The sequence below is a fragment of the Odocoileus virginianus genome, chromosome 23 (assembly GCF_023699985.2).
Source record: "Odocoileus virginianus isolate 20LAN1187 ecotype Illinois chromosome 23, Ovbor_1.2, whole genome shotgun sequence".
In the NCBI taxonomy this organism is placed as follows: Eukaryota; Metazoa; Chordata; class Mammalia; order Artiodactyla; family Cervidae; genus Odocoileus; species Odocoileus virginianus.
This window is the reverse complement of record NC_069696.1, coordinates 18,725,616-18,750,036: the sequence shown is the minus strand read 5'-3', so window position 1 is coordinate 18,750,036 and position 24,421 is coordinate 18,725,616. Positions and strand designations below refer to the sequence as shown.

Sequence of the window (24,421 nt, the reverse complement as noted above, 5' to 3'; positions counted from 1 at the left end):
GACCTCCCAGTTGCTTTTGGGCTTCACAGGTGTCACTAGTGCTAAAGAACCCTCCTGCCAATGCAGAAGACATAAGAGACTTGGGTTAATCCCTGAACCGGGAAGATCCCCTCTAGGAGGAAATGACAACCCACTCCAGTATTCTTGCCTAGAGAAGTCCATGGACAGAGGAGCCTGGTGGGCTACAGTCCATGGGGTCCCAAAGAGTCAGACACAACTGAAGCGACTTAGCAAACAACTGTTTCTACGGCAACCATGAAGAAAGTCAAATGCTGAAAGTCACCTGGAGACATCCTACCAAAAACTTAGCTTTGAGAACCTTCCTGAGAGTCTAACACCCTTGCAGTACATGTTTCAGTAAACAGTGGTTACCTGAAAATTGCTATTCTGATCCTGCAGCCTGGGAGTGGTGGAATCTAGCAGGCATGTGGAGACGGAGGAATTGTCTTGACACTGGTTTATACAATAAGCACTGCAGTTTTATTTAGACCATATCTTTGCTGGGGTGGCAGGAGGTGGACATTTACGGGGGTGAAGGGAAACCTTCCTCCTCCCAAGCCACCCCTGGCCCTAAGTGCCAGCAACTGGAGGAGTTTATGCCTTTATTTCAGGCTTATTATGGTTGTTTAGTCACTAAGTCATGTCCAGTTCTTTTGTGACCCTATGGACTGTAGCCCACCAGGCTCCTCTGTCCATGGAATTTCCAAAGCAAGAATACTGGAGTGGGTTGCCATTTCCTTCTTCAAGGGATCTTCCCAACCCAGGAATCGAAACTGTGTCTCCTCCATTGCGTCTCCTGCATTGACAGGCAGATTCTTTACCAATGAGCCACTGTTACGAGGATTAAATAACACACACATGGTTCTCGGTGCTGACTTAAGAGTGACACTCAGTAAATTTCAGCGTCTGTTATTACTGTTGGTATTCTATCTCTCCTCTGCCCTCACCCCGTCTCCTCATCCCCAGGTTATATATCTCTACCTTTTCAACCCATTACTTGAAGAAGCATTATTTCATGTGTCCATGACACCCTGATCCCTCTCCTCTGGACACAATATGTCCCCAGACCTGAATACGGTCCCAGAGGTGTGATCCGACCAGAGGAGGGCAGAGGGGCCACTACAATTCAAAACCTGTAACTAGGATCACACCAGTCAATCCTAAAGGAAATCTACCCTAAGTATTCATTGGAAAGACTGACGCTGAGGCTGAAGCTCCAATACTTAGCCCACCTGATGCAAAAAGCTGACTCATGGGAAAAGACCCTGATGCTGGGAGGAAAAGACCCTGATGCTGGGAAAGACTGAAGGCAGGAGAATAAGGGGGCGACAGAGGATGAGATGGTTAGATGGCATCACTGACTCAGTGGACATGAATCTGAGCAAACTCCAGACATAGTGGAGAACAGGGAAGCCTCATATGCTGTAGTCCATGGGGTCACGAAGAGTCACGACTTAGCGACTAAACAGCAACCACCACCACCTAGGATCAGGTCAGCTTTCTTGGTCATCCCATCACACAACTGATTCAACTAAAACTCCAAAGCACTTTCTATATATGCTCAAGCCGTCCTACAATTACATGATTTTTAGCATCAAGTGAAAAATTCAGCATGGACACTAACCGAATTCCATCTTCCTAGTCAGTTTTCAGCCCGCAACAAACACAGCCTAAAACAGCACCTCTGCCAAAGTGAAATTATGACTGCAATACTAGTGAACAAAACAGTTTAAAGGAAATCCATTTTCATTTTATGATATACTATCACAGGGAGGAAGAGAACTTTGACTGCAAATGCTGCAGAGACCTGCAAATTCTTTAAAAATAAATTACAAGCATTCTTTGAAAATCAAAGCCTCTGTCAAACTGGTCCCTCTAAAAAGATTATGTGCTGCTAGTTAATGATGGCAAAGGATGGCCTTTCTGTCAGTCTCTCCCTAAAACCAGAGGGGAAGAAAAAGAAACAAAAATAGAAAAAGAATGAAAAAGGAAACAGCCACATCCCCAAACTGTAATTTATGAAAAGTCATTGCCAAAGGCAGTGAAACTTGCATCCAACTGAGGAAGTATAGTAAGAACAGGGACACACATCTCGGGTCTCCAGCAAGGAGCCGAGTTCATGAAATTAATAATAGTGATGACGTGGATGACCAATGGAAATGTACTAAGAGCTACTATGCCAGGCCCTGGTCCATGCGCTTACAGGGGTTAACACATTTAATCCTCACAACCACCCCAGGAGGTAGGTGCCATTATCATCCCCATTTTATCAACAAGAATATTAAAATATAAAGAGGTCAGCTGCCTAAGATCACAGACTTAACAAGAAAAGCCAAGATTCAACCTCAGGCAATTTGATTAGAATCCACGGCTCTAAACAACCCTTTGCGCTGCCTCCCTTGTTCCCCAGATATAAAGCCAAACCAAACAATCTTTTGCTCAGGAAGACAAAGCTTGGGGGTCCTAGAAGCACCAATGAGCCTCATTCAACACCACAGCGTGAGCAGCCAAGATAAGACTGAAGAAGAAAGAGCACAGCTTTTCTCTTTACAAGAAGCAGGCTGGCAGCGCGGCAGGTTAGAAAAGGTAACATTGGCAGTTCTCAAGGGGCGGATTTTTTTGGACCGTGTGGGTCCAATCAGGAGACAGAAACCAGACACTAATTCAAAGAGGACAGTTTCATGCAGAGAATGATTAAACAGTGACAGGAGAGTAAAATAAACCTGGGAAGAGAAATCCAAAAAGTATCCTAGAATGGGGAGACTGTAGCCCAGAAGGACAAACGTGGTAGGTAAAGGGTCCAGATCCACATTTACAGTTCAGACAACAAAAGTGAACGTGGAGCTCAGGGTCAATAAACTGATATCTGGCACAAGGAACTTCCCCAAGGGCTTACAGTGTAAAGAATCCGCCTGCAATGCAGGAAACACAGGAGACGCAGGTTTGATCCCTGGGTCAGGAAGATCTCCTGGAGGAGGAAATGGCAACCCACTCCACTATTGCCCGAAAAACCCATGGACAGAGGAGTCTGGTGGGCTACCATCCATGGGGTCGCAGAATCGGACACGACTGAGCATGCGCACACACAAAAAAAATAAAGAAGTAAAGGCTAAACCAGCATTCTGAGGCCCAGTGACAAATGCCAGCCTGTGATGAAAGCAACATCCACAAAGGAAGAGCACTGGTGGAAAAGGGATTTGAGTTGACAGCCTAGATTAGGTTCCAGCCTCAGCTGCCCAAATGCATTCAGCCTCTGCCCACCAGCCAGCCAATGGCTGGCTGTAAAACAGCCACCCATCTAAATACGAATAGAAATCAGAATGCAGCCATCATTAGTACTCAGCCCATAAGCTACTGCAAAGTTCTACAAACATTCAAGAAAGAAATTACAACAAAACCCAGCAAACAAAAACCCAGCTACAGAACAAATGCTGGACAAGTGATACCACGAAATGGAAGACATAGTGAACAGATACTTCCCCCTAGAATCCAAGAAATTCAAGCGACTGCCTTCTCTGAAATAAGGGCTTGTGGGAAAAACAGAACATTTCTAAGAAGAAATGATGATTCAACAGAGTAGGTGAAAAGTAAACAAGCAGGACTCGGGAAAATGATGGAAGGAAAGAATAAAATAATCTTACAAGGGATATCCTTATTGGGATCGGCAAAAAGAACCGAAATGGCTGAAAAGAGCATCAGAGATATATCAGGGATATAAAGGTTAGACTGTGAAAATCAAGCAAGATGAAACGGAAATAACAAGGGCTGGCAGTTTTGAGCACTTACTACACTCTCTTTCAAGTCCTTTTACTGCCTTAGCTCAGTAAATTATCACAGCAACTCTTTAAGACAGATACAATATTATCTCCATTTTAAAGATGAGGAAACTGAGGTTTGGAAGTTTAAGTAACCGGCCCATAGTTAAACAGCAAGTAAGTGATAATACAAGGATTCAATCCCAGGCAGTTTGGCTTGAAGGCTGTACTATCTCAGTACTTCACAAGAAAAAGAGCAAAGTATTTAAAAGGACTAGATAGAAAGGGACAGATATAGAGGACAAAAGTGATCCAATCTACACGTAATTGAAGAAGAGACTAGAAAAGAGAATGGAACCCAAAATGATTTAAAAGACACGAATAAAGCTCCTGCAGTTAAGTGTTAGTTGCTCCGTCGTGTCCAACTCTCTGGGATCCCACGGACTATAGCCCACCAGGCTCCTCTGTCCATGGGATTCTCCAGGCAAGAATACTGGAGTGGGTTGCCGTGCCCTTCTCCAGGAAATCCTCCCAACCCAGGGATCAAACCCAGGTCTCCTGATTGCAGGTGGACTTTATAATCTGAGCTACCAGGGAAGCCCACACAAAAAAGGTTCCTGCAGGAAAGCAAGACCTGAAACTGCAGAATAAGGTGCCCACTGAGTCTCAAAAACTGATACAGAGCAATCAATACTGAAATATATCCTAGTAAAGGCAAAGAACTTGAAGGACAAACACAGAATCCTGTAAGCAGCCAGTCGGCCCAAGAGGAAAAGAAACAAGTCACTAACAGTGGGAACAAAAATCAGGCTAACTTCTCCACAGTAAAACACATTACTAAATGACAGTGTGGCAATATGGAAAAATTCTCAGAGAAAGAAAATGGGACCACAAAATCCAAGAACTGACCCAGACATGATATTTCTGAAGTACAGAGGCAAGCACAAAAGATCACATACGCTTTCTTTAAGGGATCACAGATTATAACCAGTGCTTGGCCAAATTACACAGGAAACTAAATATTGACTTTTTTACTATTAATATGTATTTTTCCAGAACATGCAAAAACGACCTTCCACTTAATTATTACAGCAAGTTTTAATTAGAGAAGTCCTAAGTAAAATTTTTTTCTATCTATTCACAGCAAAAGAGTGAAATATATAGTACATCACTTGCCTAAAGTTATACTCAGGCTGAGGAGTAGACATCCAATCTGTGCTTCAAAGCTCAGGGAACTTTACCAACCTCTTGTCTGCTGATTTCAGCCACCACCCACATTTTTAGTCAATGAAAGGTTTTCAGAAAATAAAGAGAGGACACTGATTTCAGAATGTGCTCAGACGCTCATTTGTGTCCAACTCTTTGCAACCCCATGGACTGTGGCCTGCCAGGCTCCTCTGTCCGAGTGCGTTGCCATTTCCTTCTCCAGGGAATCTTCCCGACCCAGGAATAAAACCTGTGTCTCTTATTGCCAGGTGGATTCTTTACCACTAGTGCCGCCTGGGAAGCCCAATTTCAGAATACATCAGTGTAAATAAGCTTCCCACGACTGTCACTTTTAGAAAGAGAGAGGATGCTGGGCAAATAGCAATCCCAAAATAAGATAGAGGAAAATACCAATAGAAAAGAGATGCAACTATACCAGCCCCAAGTGTTCTCAGGAAAACATACTATGATGCATCCTCCTCTGTGACATGCACTATACTTTACCCAGACTATCGCCTACACTCTACTGCAACTAAGGGTAAATCATTCCCATCATGAATTAGTTTATCCAAGGGCACAGAATCATTCCAAGTTACACATAATAAAACAAACCATTACAATAACATTATGCTCTTCTATTCCCTTCAGTGTTTGAACTTTAAACTTTTAAATGGACTAAAAATATATATTCTTAAGCGATAAGTTGCCCCACCAGCTGCTTTATGAATCTCACATTGTCCTTCTGTTACTAATTAACCGCATTCTACGCATGTCGGCCAAACGTCTTTCCATCTTGAGCTTGATGAAAGGATATGCAACTGAAAGACATCCCAGGAACTGTTCTTTCTTTGCCAGGTTGATGGACACTGGCCATGAGCACATTACATCAGGTCTCCCTCCAGTTACCACATTTGTAAAGATCATGGTGCTAATGATGAAGATCATAATGGCTGACACTTACTGAATAATTAACACGTATCAAAGGTCAACAAACTTCTTAAGCACATCCATTTCTTTTACTATGCCAAATAACCCTACTGTGTGGCTAACAGTGAAAGGTTCCATAATAATATTATTACTACATATGAAGAAACTAAAGGTTAAAGAGAATCTGATAAGGAGTGGATTAATCCAAGTCGGTCTCATGCTCTTCACCACCATTCTAGTCTTCTTCCTTACACATAAAAATAGTGATGATGTCATTGTGGTGATTTTGCAATATCTACAAATATCAAATCATTAGTATACCTGAAACTAATACAGTGTTATACATCACTGATACTCAATGTAAAAACAAAAAATAGTGAGGATGTTAACTAAAGTAACATGATACAGTAGCCAAAACAGGATAACAGCTTCACAGACCCAACTACAGGGTACCCAAAAAGAGCTATCAGAAAGCAACTTCTATCTAATATAAAAGCTAACAGTTGTACTTGTGGTAGAAGGGAGAGAGGGCAAGAGGGAGAAAAGCAAAAGCATGAGCAAAAACCCAAAAGACCCACATCACCTAAAAAACACACAGCCTTTGTACCTGGGCCTAAACTCAACATTTGAAAAAGGAACATCATGGCATCTGGTCCCATCACTTCATGGCAAACAGATGGGGAAAAAGTGGAAACGGTATCAGATTTCATTTTTCAGAGCGCCAAAATCAATGTGGATAGTGACTGTGGCCATGGAATTAAAAGACGCTTGCTCCTTGGAAGAAAAACTATGACATATTAAAATTTGAGACATCACTTTGCCGACAAAGGTCTGTGTGGTCAAAGCTATGGTTTTTCCAGTAGTCATATATGGATGTGAGAGTTGGGCCATAAGGAAGGCTGAGCACCGCAGAATTGATGTTTTCGAACTGTGGTGTTGGAGAACACTCTTGAGAGTCCCTTGGACAGCCAGCAGATCAAACCAGTCAATCCTAAAGGAAATCAATCCTGAATGTTCATTGGAAGGACTGACGCTGATCCAATACTATGGCCACCTGATGTGAAGAACTGACTCATTGGAAAAGACCCTGATGCTGAGAAAGATTGAAGGGAGGAGGAGAAAGGCGACAACCGAGGACGAGACAGTTGGATGGCATCACCAACTCAATGGATGTGAGTTTGAGTAGGCTCCAGGAGTTGGGGATGGACAGGGAAGCCTGGCGTGCTGCAGTCCATGGGGTCACTAAGAGTAGGACATGACTTATCGACTGAGCAACAACAGCTGGGACCTAAAAGTATCAAGAGTACCTGAGTGCTCAGAGCCCTACTGCCGTCCACACACACACACGTCCAGGACCAGACTGTGCTTCCCCTACCTGGTCAGCTGACACATTTACTGTAACTTAATACTCCAGGATTAACGATGAAGCCTCAGCATGCAAGAGAGCTCAAGAGTTTCAAAAGCAAGAGTTTTTGTTTTGCATTTCCAGCCTTTGAGAATGACAATTACCTATACGAGAGGGGGGGGCTTCCCTTGTGGCTCAGCTGATAAAGAATCTGCCTGCAATGCAGGAGAGCTGGGTTCGATCCCTGGGTTGGGAAGATCCCCTGGAGAAGGGAAAGGCTACCCACTCCAGTATTCTGGCCTGGAGAATTCCATGGACTGTATAGTCCATGGGGTCGAAAAGAGTCGGACACGACTGAGCAACTTTCACTTCACTTCACTTCAGAGGGGGCGCGAGGTGGGGAAAGAATCTAAAAGAAAAGGAGAAACAAAGCTAAATAGGTCTGACATCCCATTACCCCTTAGGAGGATGTCTATGCTGTGCTATGTAGGAGTGCTCAGCCGCGTCTGACTCTTTGTTACCCCATGGACTACAGCCTGGCAGGCGCCTCTGTCCATGGGATTCTCCAGACAAGAATACTGGAGTGGGTTGTCATTTCCCCCTCCAGGGGATCTTCCCAACAGAGGGACTGAAGCCGAGTCTTCTGAGTGGAGTCTTTACCACTGCGTCACCTGAGAAGCCTGTAGGAGGACACTATCCTACATTAAGGACATACACGGCTACTCTCTTCAAAATAAATCCTGCAGGTAAAGGGTTATCCCCATTCTATTCCAATGTTACATACACACTCCAACAGAGATCAGCGTTCCTTCCAAAGTTCCAATGAGACCATGTGCAAAGAAAGTGTCTGAAGTTATGAAATCTGGGGACAGAAATGCAAATTCATATTAAATTCACAACCAACCCAGTGTCATTCGTGGGACAATATGGCAGACTGGAAACTCCTTGAGAACAGGGACCTTCCACAAGGTATCTGCCAGACACCCAATCAGCCCTTCCTACCCATGCTGGGGAAGCAACTGCGTTTCTCACAAACAACTTAAGATTATCAGCAAACAAACAGTTTATAGTTCAATGTTTAAAAATGTATTTAGGTGGGACTTCCTTGGTGGTCCAGTGGTTAAGACTTTACCTTCCAACACAGGGGTCGTAGGTTTGATCCCTGGTAGGGGAGCTAAGATCCCCCATGCCTCACAGCCAAAAAAAAAAAAACAAAAACAAAAACATAAAACAGAAGCAATACTGTAACAAATTCAATAAAGAGTTTAAAAATGGTCCACGTCAAAAACAACAACAAACTTATTTAGATAAAAGCATACATTTTTCCAAAGCCTTAAAATCTAAAATTTATTTGAGCAGAATAAATACACTTTTATTAAAATAGCAAGTTGCTAGCAGGATAGTTCCATCCTGGAGGTTTAAAAGGAAAAACAAAAACTTGGAGCTGTTGCCCCCAAGTACTGAATTAGCTCTGCAAGTTGACTTCACCACTAGTGCCTCCTTAAAAGAATATTCCATCCATTATCTGCAACTTACCGATGCAAATAAATTACCCTCATAAATGCTCAGGCTTGAGAGCCTGAGGCTGAACAAATGGAACCCAAGGCCCAGAATCTAGAGTCAGAAAACCTCACATCTTCAAGTCCAGGCTTTTCCTATGCTGTTTGTGCGACCCTGGACAAGTCAATTTGACAAATAGTTTATTTTTTAGGAGGGGAAATACCTATTCCATCTACCTCACCGCAGCATCAATGTTGTCATTAAATGGAGAGACTGCTCCAAAGGGGTCACTCGCCATCCTGCCACTCCCTTGCCCTCAACAACCAGTCCAGCCCAAGACGGAAAGAGTTGGAGACCCTCCCGTAAGTCCTTCGCGGCGCTCGGGAAAGGATGCTAACCTCATCGCCCTCCCCTGGGGACAGCGGCGACGCGCGCCCTGACATCCGCCGCCGCCGCCGCAGCGCCAGGCTACCATCGCGGCGCGCCTTCAGGGTCCTTCCCCCCGCGTTTCCCAGGCTCGCCCCGCGCCTGCGACCCCCGACCCGCCAAGTGCCTCTTTTGCCCCCTGGTGGCGCGTGGACCCCAGCCCGCGGGAGGCTTCACCGTCTCGCCTCCGCGCGCCTGCAGCTCCGCTCTGGTTGGGGCCAGGCCCCGATAGGCTTCGCCCCCGGGAGCCTGGAGTCCCCACCTCCCCAAGACCGGCGGGGGCGGGATGGTCGCGAGGTTGCAGCTTACCGGGGAGCTTGAGCGCCCTGGACAGCACGGTCGCCATGGTGGAGGCCCCGGTGCGCGTGCGCGCGCTCGCGTCCTGCCGGGAAATGTAGTTCGCAGTCGAGGTGCGCGGGGCCGGGACCTGAAAAGGTGGGAGCCGGGCAGCGTGGCAGGGCCTGGAGGAGGAGCCCGTTGCCGCCTCCGCGCCCACGTGCGCGCTCCTGCCCCTCCACCCGCCCCCTCCCGGACAGATGCCTTACTGAGCAGGTCACGTCACCGCTCTGAGCCTCACTCTCCTCCTCCGTGAAATGGGGATCTGATACAGCCCACGGGCTTGCAGTGAGCACGGAATGAGATAATAGATAGGAGGCAAGGGTTGTGAAATACGCCTGGGCTTTGGAGTCAAACGGCTTTGAATTCCGCCCGCAACCCTCACTCGCTGGGCCATCTAGGGCAAGTCACTTGTATGACTAAGTTTCAGCTTAGATATGGAGATAATAGCACCTACTTCAGGAGCATATTGCGAGGATGATATTACATAATCTTTTTAAAACGCGTAGCACACAGCAGGCACCTGATCAGTGTGTTTCTCTGCGTTTCTCAGGTTAAAGGCGAGGTTTCCCCTGGAGCTCTAAGCTTCATCTCTGGTTACCAGTTCTTTACAGGGATCCACTCAGCACCCTGCCCCGCAGCTTCCAGCTTGAAGGGTCTAAGGACGCAAGATCAGACCTGTTTCTTCCCCTCAGGCACCAAGAGATAGGCATTTAGTCCAGGAATGCTGAAGACATTATTTATCTTAGAACTGAAGCAGACCTTATCTTAGAACTGAAGCAGACCTTAGAGACTCCTTGTTTTACTGAAGAGAAAACTGAGATCTATAAAGGTGATGTGACTTCTTAGTGGCAAACAAAAGTTCTAAGAGATCTCTCACTTGGACTGCCTCATTTGCATGAGAAACAGTCTTAGGCCTGTCCTGTGAGGGTAGTCCCAGCATTCTAACAGTTATTCCCACCGCACTTTACCCCACACAAAAATATAATATCACTCATGTCGACAGAGGGAAGAGTCTCGAGCCAGGCCGTGCTTGCATGGGCATGCATGCTGAGTCAGTTCAAACTTGTTCACTCTTTTTGACCCCATGGACTGTAGCCCAGCAGACTCCTCTAACGGTGGGATTCTCCAGGCAAGAATACTGGAGTGGGTTGCCATGCCCTTCTTCAGGGAATCTTCCCCACCCAGGGATCAAACTTGGGTCCCTCATATTACAGGTCGGTTCTTTACCTTCTGAGCCAACAAGAAAGCCCTCCTGAGAATTAAATGGACACATGCAAAGCACACAGAACCATGTGTGGCACTGAGTGTTTTGTGTTAGCTCTCCTTTTTATTAATAATTATTACTTTTTGACAATGTAATAACTTAATAATAAATTTAATAATACTTTAAGAGATTAGTAAAATTAGTTGTTTATTCTTTGTGTGTACTACCATTGCCGAAATGTCCACTAACACTTCTCTGGAGGTATGATTAAAAACCACGTTTGACATCTATGTGGGTCATCTAAGAAAAACACCATGACAGGTCACAGTAAACCAGCAGAGGCTTACCTGATATCAGATTAGCTAACTGGAACACATTCTTGAGATATAAAGACTGAGAAAAATAACCTTTAAGCTGAGTAGAATCAGTTTCTGCTGTAGGATAGGAACTTGAGTTTCTGGGAGAGGATGCCTGTGAACTGAAACAGCCAGAAACACAGCAGAGCAGGGAAGGAGAAAATCTGTCCATTTTTCTTAGTGAAAGTCCCTTTTCATGTGATGAAAGTAAAGTAAATTGTACAAGGGCATTTCCTGGTGCTCCAATGGTGAAGATTCAGGCTTTCATTGCCTTGGACCGAGGTTCAATCCCTGGCCAGGTAACTAAGATCCCAAAAGCCGCACAGTATGGCCAAAAAATTTTTTTAATTAAATTGTACAAAGTTTGATTAAAACTTTGCTTAAAACTGTACTGTTGGGACATCCCTGGTGGTCTAGTGGCTAAGAATCCACACTTCCATTGCAGGGGGCACAGATTTGATCCCTGGGTCAGGGACTTAAGGGTAAACACTCTGCCTGCAATGTGGAAGACCTAAGTACGATCCCTGGGTGGCAAAGATCCCCTGGAGAAGGAAATGGCAACCCACTCCAGTATTCTTGCCTGGAAAATCCCACGGACAGAGGAGCCTAGCAGGCTGCAGTCCATGCAGAGGCACTGAGCCACTAACACCTTCACTTTCACTTTTCAGGGAACTAAGGTCTCACAGGCTGCGAGGTGTGGCCCCCAAAATAAATCAAATAAATAAAAATAAAATTCTAAAAAAGAAAAGAGAATAATAGCATGCATTAAAAAAAAAAAACCATCATCACCCATAGCACTTACATTTTTGCAGCACATAAATGTGTGTAACTGTATGTGCATCCCACAGATACGGCATCTCTAGCCCTTTTAAGCCTAGTCTTTTGGGCATTTCCCCTTTCCCCATCACCACCCCAGCTCTGCCAAAATGACTTTCAGGGGGACGCAGACGCCAAGGAGTCCCTCCCTCCTGGCTCCCTGACCTTATCTCCTCTTTAGCTCTCTTAACTCCACAAATCTCTCCCATCCCCTCCACGTTTTCCCCCCATTTTAACACAGGAACCACGGCTTAAAACAGTGTTTCTCACATGTAATGTACTTTCATTCAATTATAGGAAAAAATTCAAAGCAGCCACCAAACAAATCAGAATCCTAGACTTTTACCTAATGAAAACCTGTGACATGCTCTCTAGTCACCCGGCAGACTTAAGTGCCTTGCTGCGCAGACCCCTCTGCTGAGGGCACCCTGGAAAACACAAACACCCGGACTTCCTGGCTTTCTAACCTGACCTCTCTAGGAGGAGTGAGACGAGGAGGGCTGGGGAGAGAAGGCTGAGGACAGCCCACCCTGTCTGACCACTGTGCTTGCCATGAAGAGAAGAAATTCTGACAGTCACAGCTGAAGCCGCAGAACCTATTCTAGTCTCCCTACAAGGATCTGAAGTGGGATTGTTCTTCCTCACCCTTCTAAGCTGCCGATACTTTGTGGTTAAAAACCGTATTTGCTAATTTTTATGACCATTGTGATGCCCAGTGTGTTAGTCGCTCAGTCGTATCCAACTCTACGACCCCATAGACTGTAGCCCACTAGGCTCCTCTGTCCAGGGGATTCTCCAGGCAAGAATACTGGAGTGGGTAGCCATTCCCTTCTCCAGGGAATCTTTCTGACCCAGAGATTGAACCAGGGTCTCAAACACTGCATGCAGATTCTTTACTATCAGAGCCACCAGGGGAGCCCTAGTATTGCTCAACAATCTCCAAGCGTCCTATATGGGCTCATAAGCAAATCTGATCATCTGGTACTTCCCATTCTCTAGACAATATGTTCCGTTCTACTGGTCATGACTCTCCTACAAGCTTTTACCACTTCCTCTTGAAATCGGTACCTCTGTGTCCACAGCAGCTGCCACCCCGCCCTCCTGGCACCGCTGGAACCGCCCCAAGCCTCATGGCCATTTCTGCCTTCAGAAACTGTAACTTCTTCCTATATCTCCCACTAGCCAGGGCCACCTCATATTTGAGCACTGTTGAAATGTCAAAGCTGTTCAGGGCAGGGGCAGGTGGGGAAGACTGTCCTCTTCTTTCTGTGTTACACTTGATTAGAAAAACAAATGCCATGTTGCCTGTTCTTCAAGGTCAAATGTAGTATTTTCATTAAACAGTGCTATTTGTTTTTACCCAGTGAGTCAGTTGGGCAAGGTTATTGCCATTATCAACAATCTCAAAACTTCAGTGGTTTTCAAGAATCAGGTCATTGCACGGTCAAGGTGAAGGTGGGGATAATCAGCCCTGAGACTCTATTCCTCCAGGTCATTCAGGGAACCAGCTTCTTCTACCTGGTGCTTCTTCATACCTAGGGCCTTCAAGTCCCCCACTGGATCATCTGTATTTTCTGATCATGCAGGAAGATTTATGGGCCAGGACTGGAGGGAGATATATGTGACCTCTGCCCACATTTATTTAGCCAGAACTTAGAAACAAAATGGGCTTCCCTGGTGGTGCAGATGCTAAAGAATCTGCCTGCAATGCAGGTTTGATCCCTGGGTTGGGAAGATCCCCTGGAGGAGGAAATGGCAACCCACTCCAGTATTCTTGCCTGGAGAGTCCCATGGACAGAGGAGCCTGGCAGGCTACAGTCAATGGGGTCGCAAAGAGTCAACACAACTGAGCCACTAACTAGATGCAAATTAGGTTTGCCAGGGAGGTATGGGTGTAGGAAGGAAAGGAAACAGTTTGGTGAGCTTCGAGCCAATCTCTGCTACCCTAGTCACCCCACATCTTTATGGGATACAGACCTGAGTCCTCAGTTTCAGGGAGGGTCTTCAGGCTCTGCTCTACTTAGACCCATTCTTCTTTTCTAGGGACTGAAGCTTCGCTTTGGAACTGAGCTTATTGTTCTGAGTTAGGACTTGCTGCTGCATCTAAGGACAAGCTCTCCTGGGAGGCTCCTCAGCCTCAGCCATCTGACGGCCATTCCTCCATCTGTCGGCAGGGCCAGGACCTGAACTCTCTGGTGGACACACCTCAGGCTCAGAGTATTGTCCCCACTGTTACAGGGGTGCCAAAGAGATTGAATCAGGGAGCAATACCTATGAGATCAAAAAAGAAAAATACTATGGGCTTTCCTGATAGCTCAGTTGGTAAAGAATCCGCCTGCAATGCAGTAGACCCTGGTTCGATTCCTGGGTCAGGAAGATCACCTGGAGAAGGGATAGGCTACCCACTCCAGTACTCTGTCCTAAAGAATTCCATGGACTGTATAGTCCATGGGGCCACAAAGAGTCAGGCACAACTGAGCGACTTTCGCTTTCTTTCACTATAGCAAATAACAGTGATAGCATGGGGACTACGTTGGTGGAGCAGAGGATAAGAATCCACTTCCCAATGCAAGGGACATGGGTTCAATCCCTGGTCAGGGCAGATCCCACATGCCAAGCAGCAACTAAGTCCAAGCTTCAACTACTGACCCCGAGCTCTAGAGCCCACACACCACAAGAAAGAGTAGTCCCCACTCTCCACAGAGAGAAAAGCATGCCAGCACTAAAAAAACACCTAGCATAACCAAAAATTTAAAAATAAGTTATTTTTTAAAACAGCTCACTCTCCCTCTGATGTTTAAGAAATGACAGCAGGGAGATAGAGAAAAGCAAAGGAAGTGCTCAGCAAAAATCTGGGGATGAGATGCAAATGCCAAGGACCCTGTGATACCAGCCTTGCATTTAGAGCAGGAAGTTTGAAAAGGGGAGGTACAAAAGGCATATTTACTTCTCATCACAGAGAACCTCAGTCTCTGATCAGGAGTTGCATGGCTTATCACGAAGACAAACAGCTTTATGTTCCAAGTTTAGTGCAGTTCAGTCTCTGAATCTCGTCTGGCTCTTTGCGACCCCATGGACTGCAGCACTCCAGGTTTCCTTATCCGTCACCAACACCCAGAGCCTGCTCAAACTCATGTTCTTTGAGTCGGTGATGCCATCCAACCATCTCATCCTCTTTTACTCTTTCGTCCCCTTCTCCTGCCTTCAATCTTTCCCAGCAGCAGGGTCTTTTCCAGTGAGTCAGTTCTTCACATCAGGTGGCCAAAGTATTGGAGCTTCAGCTTCAGCATCAGTCCTTCTAATGAATATTCAGAACTGATTTCTTTTACAATTGACTGGTTTGATCTCCCTGCTGTTCAAAGGACTCTCAAAAATCTTCTCTAACACCACAGCTCAAAAGCATCAATTCTTTGGCGCTCAGCTTTCTTCCTGGTTCCACTCTCACACATCCATATATGACTACTGGAAAAACCATAGCTTTGACTATATGGACCTTTGTTAGCAAAGTAATGTCTCTGCTTTTTAATATGCTATCTAGGTTGGTCATAGCTTTCTTCCAAGGAGCAAGTATCTTTTAATTTCATGGCTGCAATCACCATCTGCAGTGATTTTGGAGACCAAAAAAATAAAGCCTCTCACTGTTTCCATTGTTTCCCCATCTATTTTTCGTGAAGTGATGGGACAGGATGCCATGATCTTAGTTTTCTGAATGTTGAGCTTTAAGCCAACTTTTTCACTCTCCTCTTTCAATTTCATCAAGAGACTCTTTAGTACTTCTTCACTTTCTGCCATAAGGGTGGTGTCATCTGCATATCTGAGGTTATTGATATTTCTCCCGGCAATCTTGATTCCAGCTTGTGCTTCACCCAGCCCAGCATTTTGCATGATGTACTCTGCATAGAAGTTAAATAAGCAGGGTGACAATATACAGCCTTGACGTACTCCTTTCCAATTTGGAACCAGTCCGTTGTTCCATGTCCAGTTCTGTTGCTTCTTGACCTACATACAGGTTTCTCAGGAGGCAGATAAGGTGGTCTAGTATTCCTATCTCTTTAAGAATTTGCCACAGATTGATGCGATCCACACACTCAAAGGCGTTAGTGTAGTCAATGAAGCAGAAGTAGGTGTTTTTCTGGAATTCTCTTGCTTTTCTGTGATCCAGTGGATACTGGCAATTTGATCTCTGGTTCCTCTGCCTTTTCTAAATTCAGCTTGAACATCTGGAAGTTCTTGGTTCATGTACTGTTGAAGCCTGGCTTGGAGAATTCTGAGCATTATTTTGCTAACATTGTGAGATAAGTGCAACTGTGCGGTAGTTTGAACATTCTATGGCATTGCCTTTCGTTGGGACTGGAATGAAAACTGACCTTTTCCAGTCCTGTGGCCACTGCTGAGTTTTCCAAATTTGCTGGCATATTAAGTGCAGCACCTTCACATCATCTTTTAGGATATGAAATAGCTCAACTGGAATTCCATCACCTTCACTAGCTTTGTTTGTAGTAATGCTTCCTAAGGTCCACTTGACTTCGCACTCCAGGATGTCTGGCTCTAGGTGAGTGATCACACCATCGTGGTTATCTGGGTCATTAAGATCTCTTTTGTATAATTCTTCTGTGTATTCTTGCCACTTCTTCTTAGTATCGTCTGTTTCTGTTAAGTCCATACCGTTTCTGTCCTTTATTGTGCCCATCTTTGCATGAAATGTTCCCTTGGTATCTGTAATTTTCTTGAAGAGATATCTGCTGCTGCTGCTAAGTCACTTCAGTCATGTCTGACTCTGTGCAGCCTGGTAGATGGCAGCCCACCAGGCTCCTCCGTCCCTGGGATTCTCCAGGCAAGAATACTGGAGTGGTTGCCATTTCCTTCTCCAGAGAAGAGATCTCTAGTCTTTCCCGTTCTATTGTTTTCCTCTGTTTCTTTGCACTGATCACTGAGGAAGGCTTTCTTACCTCTCCTTGCTTCTCTATGGAACTCTGCATTCAGATGGGTATTTCTTCTCTCAGCTGTTTGTAAGGCCTCCTTAGACAACCATTTTGCCTTTTTGCATTTCTTTTTCTTGGGGATGGTTTTGATCACTGCCTCCTGTACAATATTATGAACCTCCATCCATCGTTCTTCAGGCACTCTATCAGATCTAATCCTTTGAATATATTTGTCACTTCCACTGTATAATTGTAAAGGATTTGATTTAGGTCATACTTGAATGGTCTTGTGGTTTTCCCTATTTTCTTCAACTTAAGTCTGAATTTTGCAATAAAGAGTTCTTGATCTGAGCCACAGTTAGCTCCCAGTCTTGTTTTTTCTGACTGTATAGAGCTTCTCCATCTTCAGTTGCAAAGAACATAATCAGTCTGATTTCGGTATTGACCATCTGGTGGTATCCATGTGTAGAGTCATCTCTTGTGTTGTTGGAAGAGGGTGTTTGCTATGACCTGTGTATTCTCTTGGCGAAACTCTGTTAACCTTTGTTCTGCTTCATTTTGTACTCCAAGGCCGAACCTGCCTTCTTGACTTCCTCCTTTTGCATTCCAGTCCCCTATAATGAAAAGGACATGTTTTTGGGGTATTAGTTCTCAAAGGTCTTGTAGAGCATCATTCAGTTCAGCTCAGTCGCTCAGTCATGTCCAACTCTTTGCAATCCCATGAACAGTAGCACGCCAGGCTTCCCTGTCCATCACCAACTCCCAGAGTCCACCCAAACCCATGTCCATTGAGTCAGTGATGCCATCCAACCATCTCATCCTCTGTCGTCCCCTTCTCCTCCTGCCTTCAGTCTTTCCCAGCATCAGGGTTTTTATCAAATGAGTCAGCTCTTCACATCAGGTGGCCAAAGTACTGGAGTTTCAGCTGCAACATCAGTCCTTCCAGTGAACACCCAGGACTGATCTCCTTTAGTATGGTGTGGTTGCATCTCCTTGCAGTCCAAGGGACTTTCAAAAGTCTTCTCCAACACCACGGTTCTTCCGTGCTCAGCTTTCTTTATAGTCCAACTCTCACATCCATACATGACTACTGGAAAAACCATAACTTTGACTAGACAGACCTCTGTTGGCAAAGTAATGTTTCTGCTTTTTATTTTACATTTTTTCATTTCTTTTTATTAGTTGGAGGCTAATTACTTTACAATATTGTAGTGGGTTTTGTCATACATTGACATGAATCAGCCATGGATTTACATGTATTCCCCATCCCAATCCCCCCTCCCACCTCCCTCTCTACCCAATCCCTCTGGGTCTTCCCAGTGCACCAGGCCCGAGCACTTGTCTCATGCATTCAACCTGGGCTGGTGATCTGTTTCACTATAGATAATATACATGTTTTGATGCTGTTCTCTCGAAACATCCCACCCTAGCCTTCTCCCACAGAGTCCAAAAGTCTGTTCTGTAAATTTGTGTCTCTTTTTCTGTTTTGCATATAGGGTTATCATTACCATCTTTCTAAATTCCATATATATGTGTTAGTATGCTGTAATGTTCTTTATCTTTCTGGCTTACTTCACTCTGTATAATGGGCTCCAGTTTCATCCATCTCATTAGAACTGATTCAAATGAATTCTTTTTAATGGCTGAGTAATATTCCATGGTGTATATGTACCACAGCTTCTTTATCCATTCGTCTGCTGATGGGGATCTAGGTCTCTGCTTTTTAATATGCCATCTAGATTGGTCATAACTTTCCTTCCAAGGAGTAAGCGTCTTTTAATTTCATGGCTGCAATCACCATCTGCAGTGATTTTGGAGCCCCCCAAAATTAAAGTCTGACACTGTTTCCACTGTTTCCCCATCTATTTCCCATGAAGTGATGGGACCGGATGCCATGATCTTAGTTTTCTGAATGTTGAGCTTTAAGCCAACTTTTTCACTCTCCTCTTTCACTTTCATCCAGAGGCTCTTTAGTTCCTCTTCACTTTCTGCCATAAGGGTTGTGTCATCTGCATATCTGAGGTTATTGATATTTCTCCTGGCAACTTGATTCCAGCTGTCCTTCTTCCAGCCCAGCATTTCTCATGATGTGCTCTGCATTTTAGTTAAATAAGCAGGGTGACAGTATACAGCCTTGACCTATTCCTTTTCCTATTTGGAACCAGTCTGTTTTTCCATGTCCAGTTCTAACTGTTTCTTCCTGGCCTGCATACAGGTTTCTCAAGAGGCAGGTCAGGTGGTCTGGTATGACCATCTTTTTCAGAATTTTCCACAGTTTATTGTGATCCACACAGTCAAAGGCTTTGACATAGTCAATGAAGCAGAAATAGATGTTTTTCTGGAACTCTGTTGCTTTTCCGATGATCCAGTGGATGTTGGCAATTTGATCTCTGGTTCCTCTGCCTTTTCTAAAACCAGCTTGAACATCTGGAAGTTCATGGTTTACATATTGCTGAAAACTGGCTTGGAGAATTTTAAACATCACTTTACTAGCATGTGAGATGAGTGCAATTGTGCGGTAGTTTGACCATTCTTTGGCATTGCCTCTCTTTGGGACTAGAATGAAAACTGACCTTTTTCAGTCCTGTGGCCACTGCTGAGTTTTCCAAATTTGCTGGCATATTGAATAGGTCATCATAGAACTGTTCAACTTCAGCTTCTTTGGCACTAGGGGTTAGGGCATAGATTTCGATTACTGTGATACTGAATGGTTTACCTTGGAAACGAACAGAGATCATTCTGTCTTTTTTCAGACTGTGTCCAAGTACTGCATTTTGGACTCTTTTGTTGACTATGAGGGCTAATCCATTTCTTCTAAGGGATTTTTGCCCACAGAAGTAGATATAATGGTCATCTGAATTAATTACTCCCATTCCAGTCCATTTTAGTTCACTGATTCCTAAAATGTTCACTCTTGCCATCTCCTGTTTGACCACTTCCAATTTACCTTGATTCGTGGACCTAACATTCCAGGTTCCTATGCAATATTAGTCTTTACAGCATCAGACTTTACTTCCATCACCGGTCACATCCACAACTGGGAGTTGTTTTCGCTTTAACTTCATCTCTTCATTCTTTCTGGAGTTATTTCCCCACTCTTCTCCAGTAGCATATTGGGCACCTACTGGCCTGGGGAGTTCATCTTTCAGTGTCATATCTTTTCGCCTTTTCATACTGTTCATAGGGTTCTCAAGGCAAGAATACTGAAGTGTGCCATTCCCTTCTCAGCAGACAATGCTTTGTCAGAACTCTCCACCATGACCCGTCCATCTTGGGTGGCCCTACACAGCATGGCTCATAGTTTCATTGAGTTTGACAAGGTTGTGATCCAAGTGATCAATTTGGTTAGTTTTCTGTAATTGTGGTTTCCATTCTGCCTGCCCTCTGATGGATAAGAATGAGGCTTGTGGAAGCTTCCTGATGGGAGGAGTTGGCTGTGGGGGAATCTGGGTCTTGCTCTGATGGGCAGGGCCATGCTCAGTAAATCTTTAATTCAATTTTCTGTTGATGGATATTCCCAGAGCATCCCTTAATAAAACACAGGAGCTCAGGGTCATCCTACAATTTGTTCTTACTCTGATATGGAGAAGGAACAATTTAACTCAGTAATCACTGGACACGTGGTATTGTGGTAAGTACTGGGGACAAAGAGGGGATTGTCTTCTCCTCTATTTGACTTCTAACTACTGGAATATTTCATTGCTCAATCCTGGGATCTTTCTTCTTGTCTCAGAAACTGTATGTCCATTTCTTTACATCTATTATTCCCCATTTTATCCCCATCTAAACGGCTCCATAGAATTCCAAGCTTGTGTGTACCAACTGGCTGCTTGAAATATGTATTTGGTAATGCAATAGATATCATAATTAACATGCTCAAAATAAAACTGTTGTTTCCCCACTCATCAAAAATAAATAAACATAAAAATAAAACAATAGGGCTCATCCAGCTTCAACTCATGTAGCCTTCCAATCTGTAGAACTTTCTAGACTCGTCTAGTGTAACCTTGACTATAAAATGCTTTCTGGGCCCTAACATTTAAAGAAAGTCTTCTTATCAAGTCCCTGGCTGGCACATATGTTGAAGAGTGACAGTTGTAAAAAGGATAACCAACAGGACCTACTGTATAGCACATTGAACTCTACTCAGTATTCTGTAACAACCTAATCAGGAAAAGAACTTGAAAAACGATAGATACATATATGTGTATAACTGAATCACTTTGTCATCACACCTGAAACTAACACATTGTTAGCCAACTGCTGTCCAACATAAAATAAAAAGTTTACCAAAAAAAATGAAAGACAGTAATTAAGGACAGATCTACCAGAATTGATGCTTTCAAACTGCAGTGCTGAAGATTTTTGAGAGTCCCTTGGGCTCCAAGGAAATCAAATCAATCAATCCTAAAGGAAATCAACCCTGAATATTCATTGGAAGGACTGATGCTGAAGCTGAAGCTCCAATAGTCTGGCCACCAGATGCAAAGAGCCGACTCATTGGAAAAGACGCTGATACTGGGAAAGACTGAGGCAAGAAGATAAGGAGGAGACAGAGGATGAGATGGTTGGATGGCATCACTGACTCAATGGACATGAGTTTGAGCAAACCCTGGAAGATAGTGAAGGATAGGGAAGCCTGGTGTACTGCAGTCTATGGGGTTGTAAAAAGTCAGACGTGGCTTATCAACTGAACAACAACAAGAATGTGAAAACTATTCGCTTCACTTATAGCATACTAGCCAAAGTAAAAATCCATTCAAGAATCATACCTGATTCTTGATATGTATTCAGTGTTGAAAGTGGCTGATATTTGGCCAACATTTGTTCTAACTGGTTGGGAATTCCTAGCTGATTAGTCAGACATGTTCTAATTTGTCAGGAAATGTACTGATTTGTTAACATTTATATTAGACCTTGGTTCAGCAATATGTGAACCATGAACTTCCAGATGTTCAAGCTGGTTTTAGAGGAACCAGAGATCAAATTGCCAACATCCACTGGATCATCAGAAAAGCAAAAGAGTTCCAGAAAAACATCTATTTCTGCTTTATTGACTATGCCAAAGCCTTTGACTGTGTGGATCACAATAAACTGTGGAAAATTCTGAAAGAGATGGGAATACCAGACCACCTGACCTGCCTCTTGAGAAACCTGTATGCAGGCCAGGAAGCAGCAGTTAGAACTGGACATGGAACAACAGACTGGTTCCAAATAGGAAAAGGAGTAGGTCAAGGCTGTATACTGTCACCCTGCTTATTTAACTAAAATGCAGATCACATCATGAGAAATGCTGGGCTGGAAGAAGGACAAGCTGGAATCAAGTTGCCAGGAGAAATATCAATAACCTCAGATATGCAGATGACACAACCCTTATGGCAGAAAGTGAAGAGGAACTAAAGAGCCTCTGGATGAAAGTGAAAGAGGAGAGTGAAAAAGTTGGCTTAAAGCTCAACATTCAGAAAACTAAGATCATGGCATCCGGTCCCATCACTTCATGGGACATAGATGGGGAAACAGTGGAAACAGTGTCAGACTTTAATTTTGGGGGGCTCCAAAATCACTGCAGATGGTGATTGCAGCCATGAAATTAAAAGACGCTTACTCCTTGGAAGGAAAGTTATGACCAACCTAGACAGCATATTGAAAAGTGGAGAAAATACTTTGTCAACAAAGGTCTGTCTAGTCAAGGCTATGGTTTTTCCAGTTGTGATGTGTGGGTGTGAGAGTTGGACTGTGAAGAAAGCTGAGTGCCGAAGAATTGATGCTTTTGAACTGTGGTGTTGGAGAAGACTCTTGAGAGTCCCTTGGACTGCAAGGAGATCCAACCAGTCCATCCTAAAGGAGATCAGTCCTGGGTGTTCATTGGAAGGACTGATGCTGAGACTGAAACTCCAGTACTTTGGCCACCTGATGCAAAGAGCTGACTCATTGGAAAAGACCCTGATGCTGGGAGGGATTGGGGGCAGGAGGAGAAGGGGACAACAGAGGATGAGATGGCTGGATGGCATCACTGACTCGATGGACATGAGTTTGAGTAAACTCCAGGAGTTGGTGATGGACAGGGAGGCCTAGCGTGCTGTGATTCATGAGGTTGCAAAGAGCTGGACATGACTGAGTGACTGAACTGAACTGAACTGAACTGAAAGTCTTTTTAGTTCTACACTTCCAGTTCACTGGTTGACTCCTGAGTAATGTTCTCAAAGTCAATAAGTTAGGGTACTGCTGATTGTATAACTAACATACTAGAAGACTTCATTTTTCTTCCCTTCTCAGAGGATTTATCGTAAGCCGCAGTGTTGTAATGATTTGAATATCTGTCTACCACAAAATGTTGAGTTATTTAAGAAAAGAAGTGAGTTTTTTTTTCATCTTTTTTAGCCCTACGCAATGTGAAGCACATTGTCCCAGGGGTCTGTTGGATAAATTGGAATTCATGAATGAATGACTATCACATTATTGAGAAGAATAAAGTCAATTTAGAAAAAACAATTTTTAATCAAGAGGTACTTTTTATAAACATTTTCTTCTTAAATTCACATTCCTTGATTCCTGTAATCCAGATATTCTCAAATTTTCACTGCACCTCTTCGTATCAGTGCCATGTCCAAGCATCCATCCTGTTTGATTTCAGGAAATCCAGTCCCACTGCACATGTAGCCCTCAAAAATGCATATACACTCCACACATGCCTCATGACTGCCAACTGGCCCTCCAGTTAGGTGGACTCAGCTTTCCTAATGATCACCTCTGGTCATCTCTGCATCTCCACAAGACATCATAATAGAGAATAAGCAACACTCACACTTGCTATCAAGGGCCCTAGAGTCCACTGGTTATATCCTTCTCAAGGGCCATCCCTGGCCAATTCTTTCCCCAGAGTTGGATATGAGGTAGTAAACAAATTCTGCAAGACCCTTCCCTTCAAAGACCTAGCAATCTAGTAGGGGAGACAGACATTAAGCAAGTTATAAATAGTCTTATCATTTTGAATGGTGATAAACACTATGACTGAGGGGAATCCAGGACCACTAAAGTCAGTTACACAGGGAAACACAGCTTAAGTGGGGGTAGGGGCGAAGAAATGACTCTCTGAGAACTTAAGACCTAGAGAATGGGTAAAAAAAAGTTGGCTGTGCCCAGGTCAGAACAGAGCTTGGTTTTATGGAGGAAAGCAGTGGGCCTGGAGGACAGTTGTGCAAAGAGTTGGTGGTAAGATGTAAGAGGTAACAGGAGCCAGATCATACAAATGACCTCAAGCCTTGACCCCGAAAGACTTTTATCAATAAAAGTGGTGTCATCTTGTATTCAGCTGCTCAGTCATGTCCGACTCTTTGCAACCCCATGGACTGCAGTATACCAGGCTTTCCTGTCCTTCACCATCTCCAGGAGTTTGCTCAAACTCATGTCCATTGAGTTGGTGATGCCATCCTACCTTTTCGTCCTCTGTCGCCCTCTTCTCCTCCCGCCCTCAATATTTCCCAGCATCAGGGTCTTTTCCAAAGAGTCGGCTCTTCGCATCAGGTTATCCAAGTACTGGAGCTTCAGCATTGATCCTTCCATTGAATATTCAGGGTTGACTTCCTTTAGGGTTGACTGGTTTGATCTCCTTGCTGTCCAAAGCA

The 24,421-nt window shown here is 44.2% G+C and overlaps 1 protein-coding gene across 1 annotated transcript in view; it reads right to left on the bottom strand.

The window, feature by feature from the left end:
• Nucleotides 1-9,891, bottom strand: part of FAM234B (family with sequence similarity 234 member B) — a 41,506-nt gene extending 31,615 nt beyond the window's left edge. The window contains exons 1-2 of the mRNA XM_020883783.2: nt 9,705-9,891; nt 9,469-9,586 (exon numbers count right to left, since the gene is read on the bottom strand). Of these exons, the coding sequence (XP_020739442.2) occupies nt 9,469-9,505 (37 nt within the window). The 5' untranslated portion in view covers nt 9,506-9,586; nt 9,705-9,891. The remainder of the gene's footprint in view (nt 1-9,468; nt 9,587-9,704) is intronic.
• Nucleotides 9,892-24,421: the final 14,530 nt, after the last annotated feature.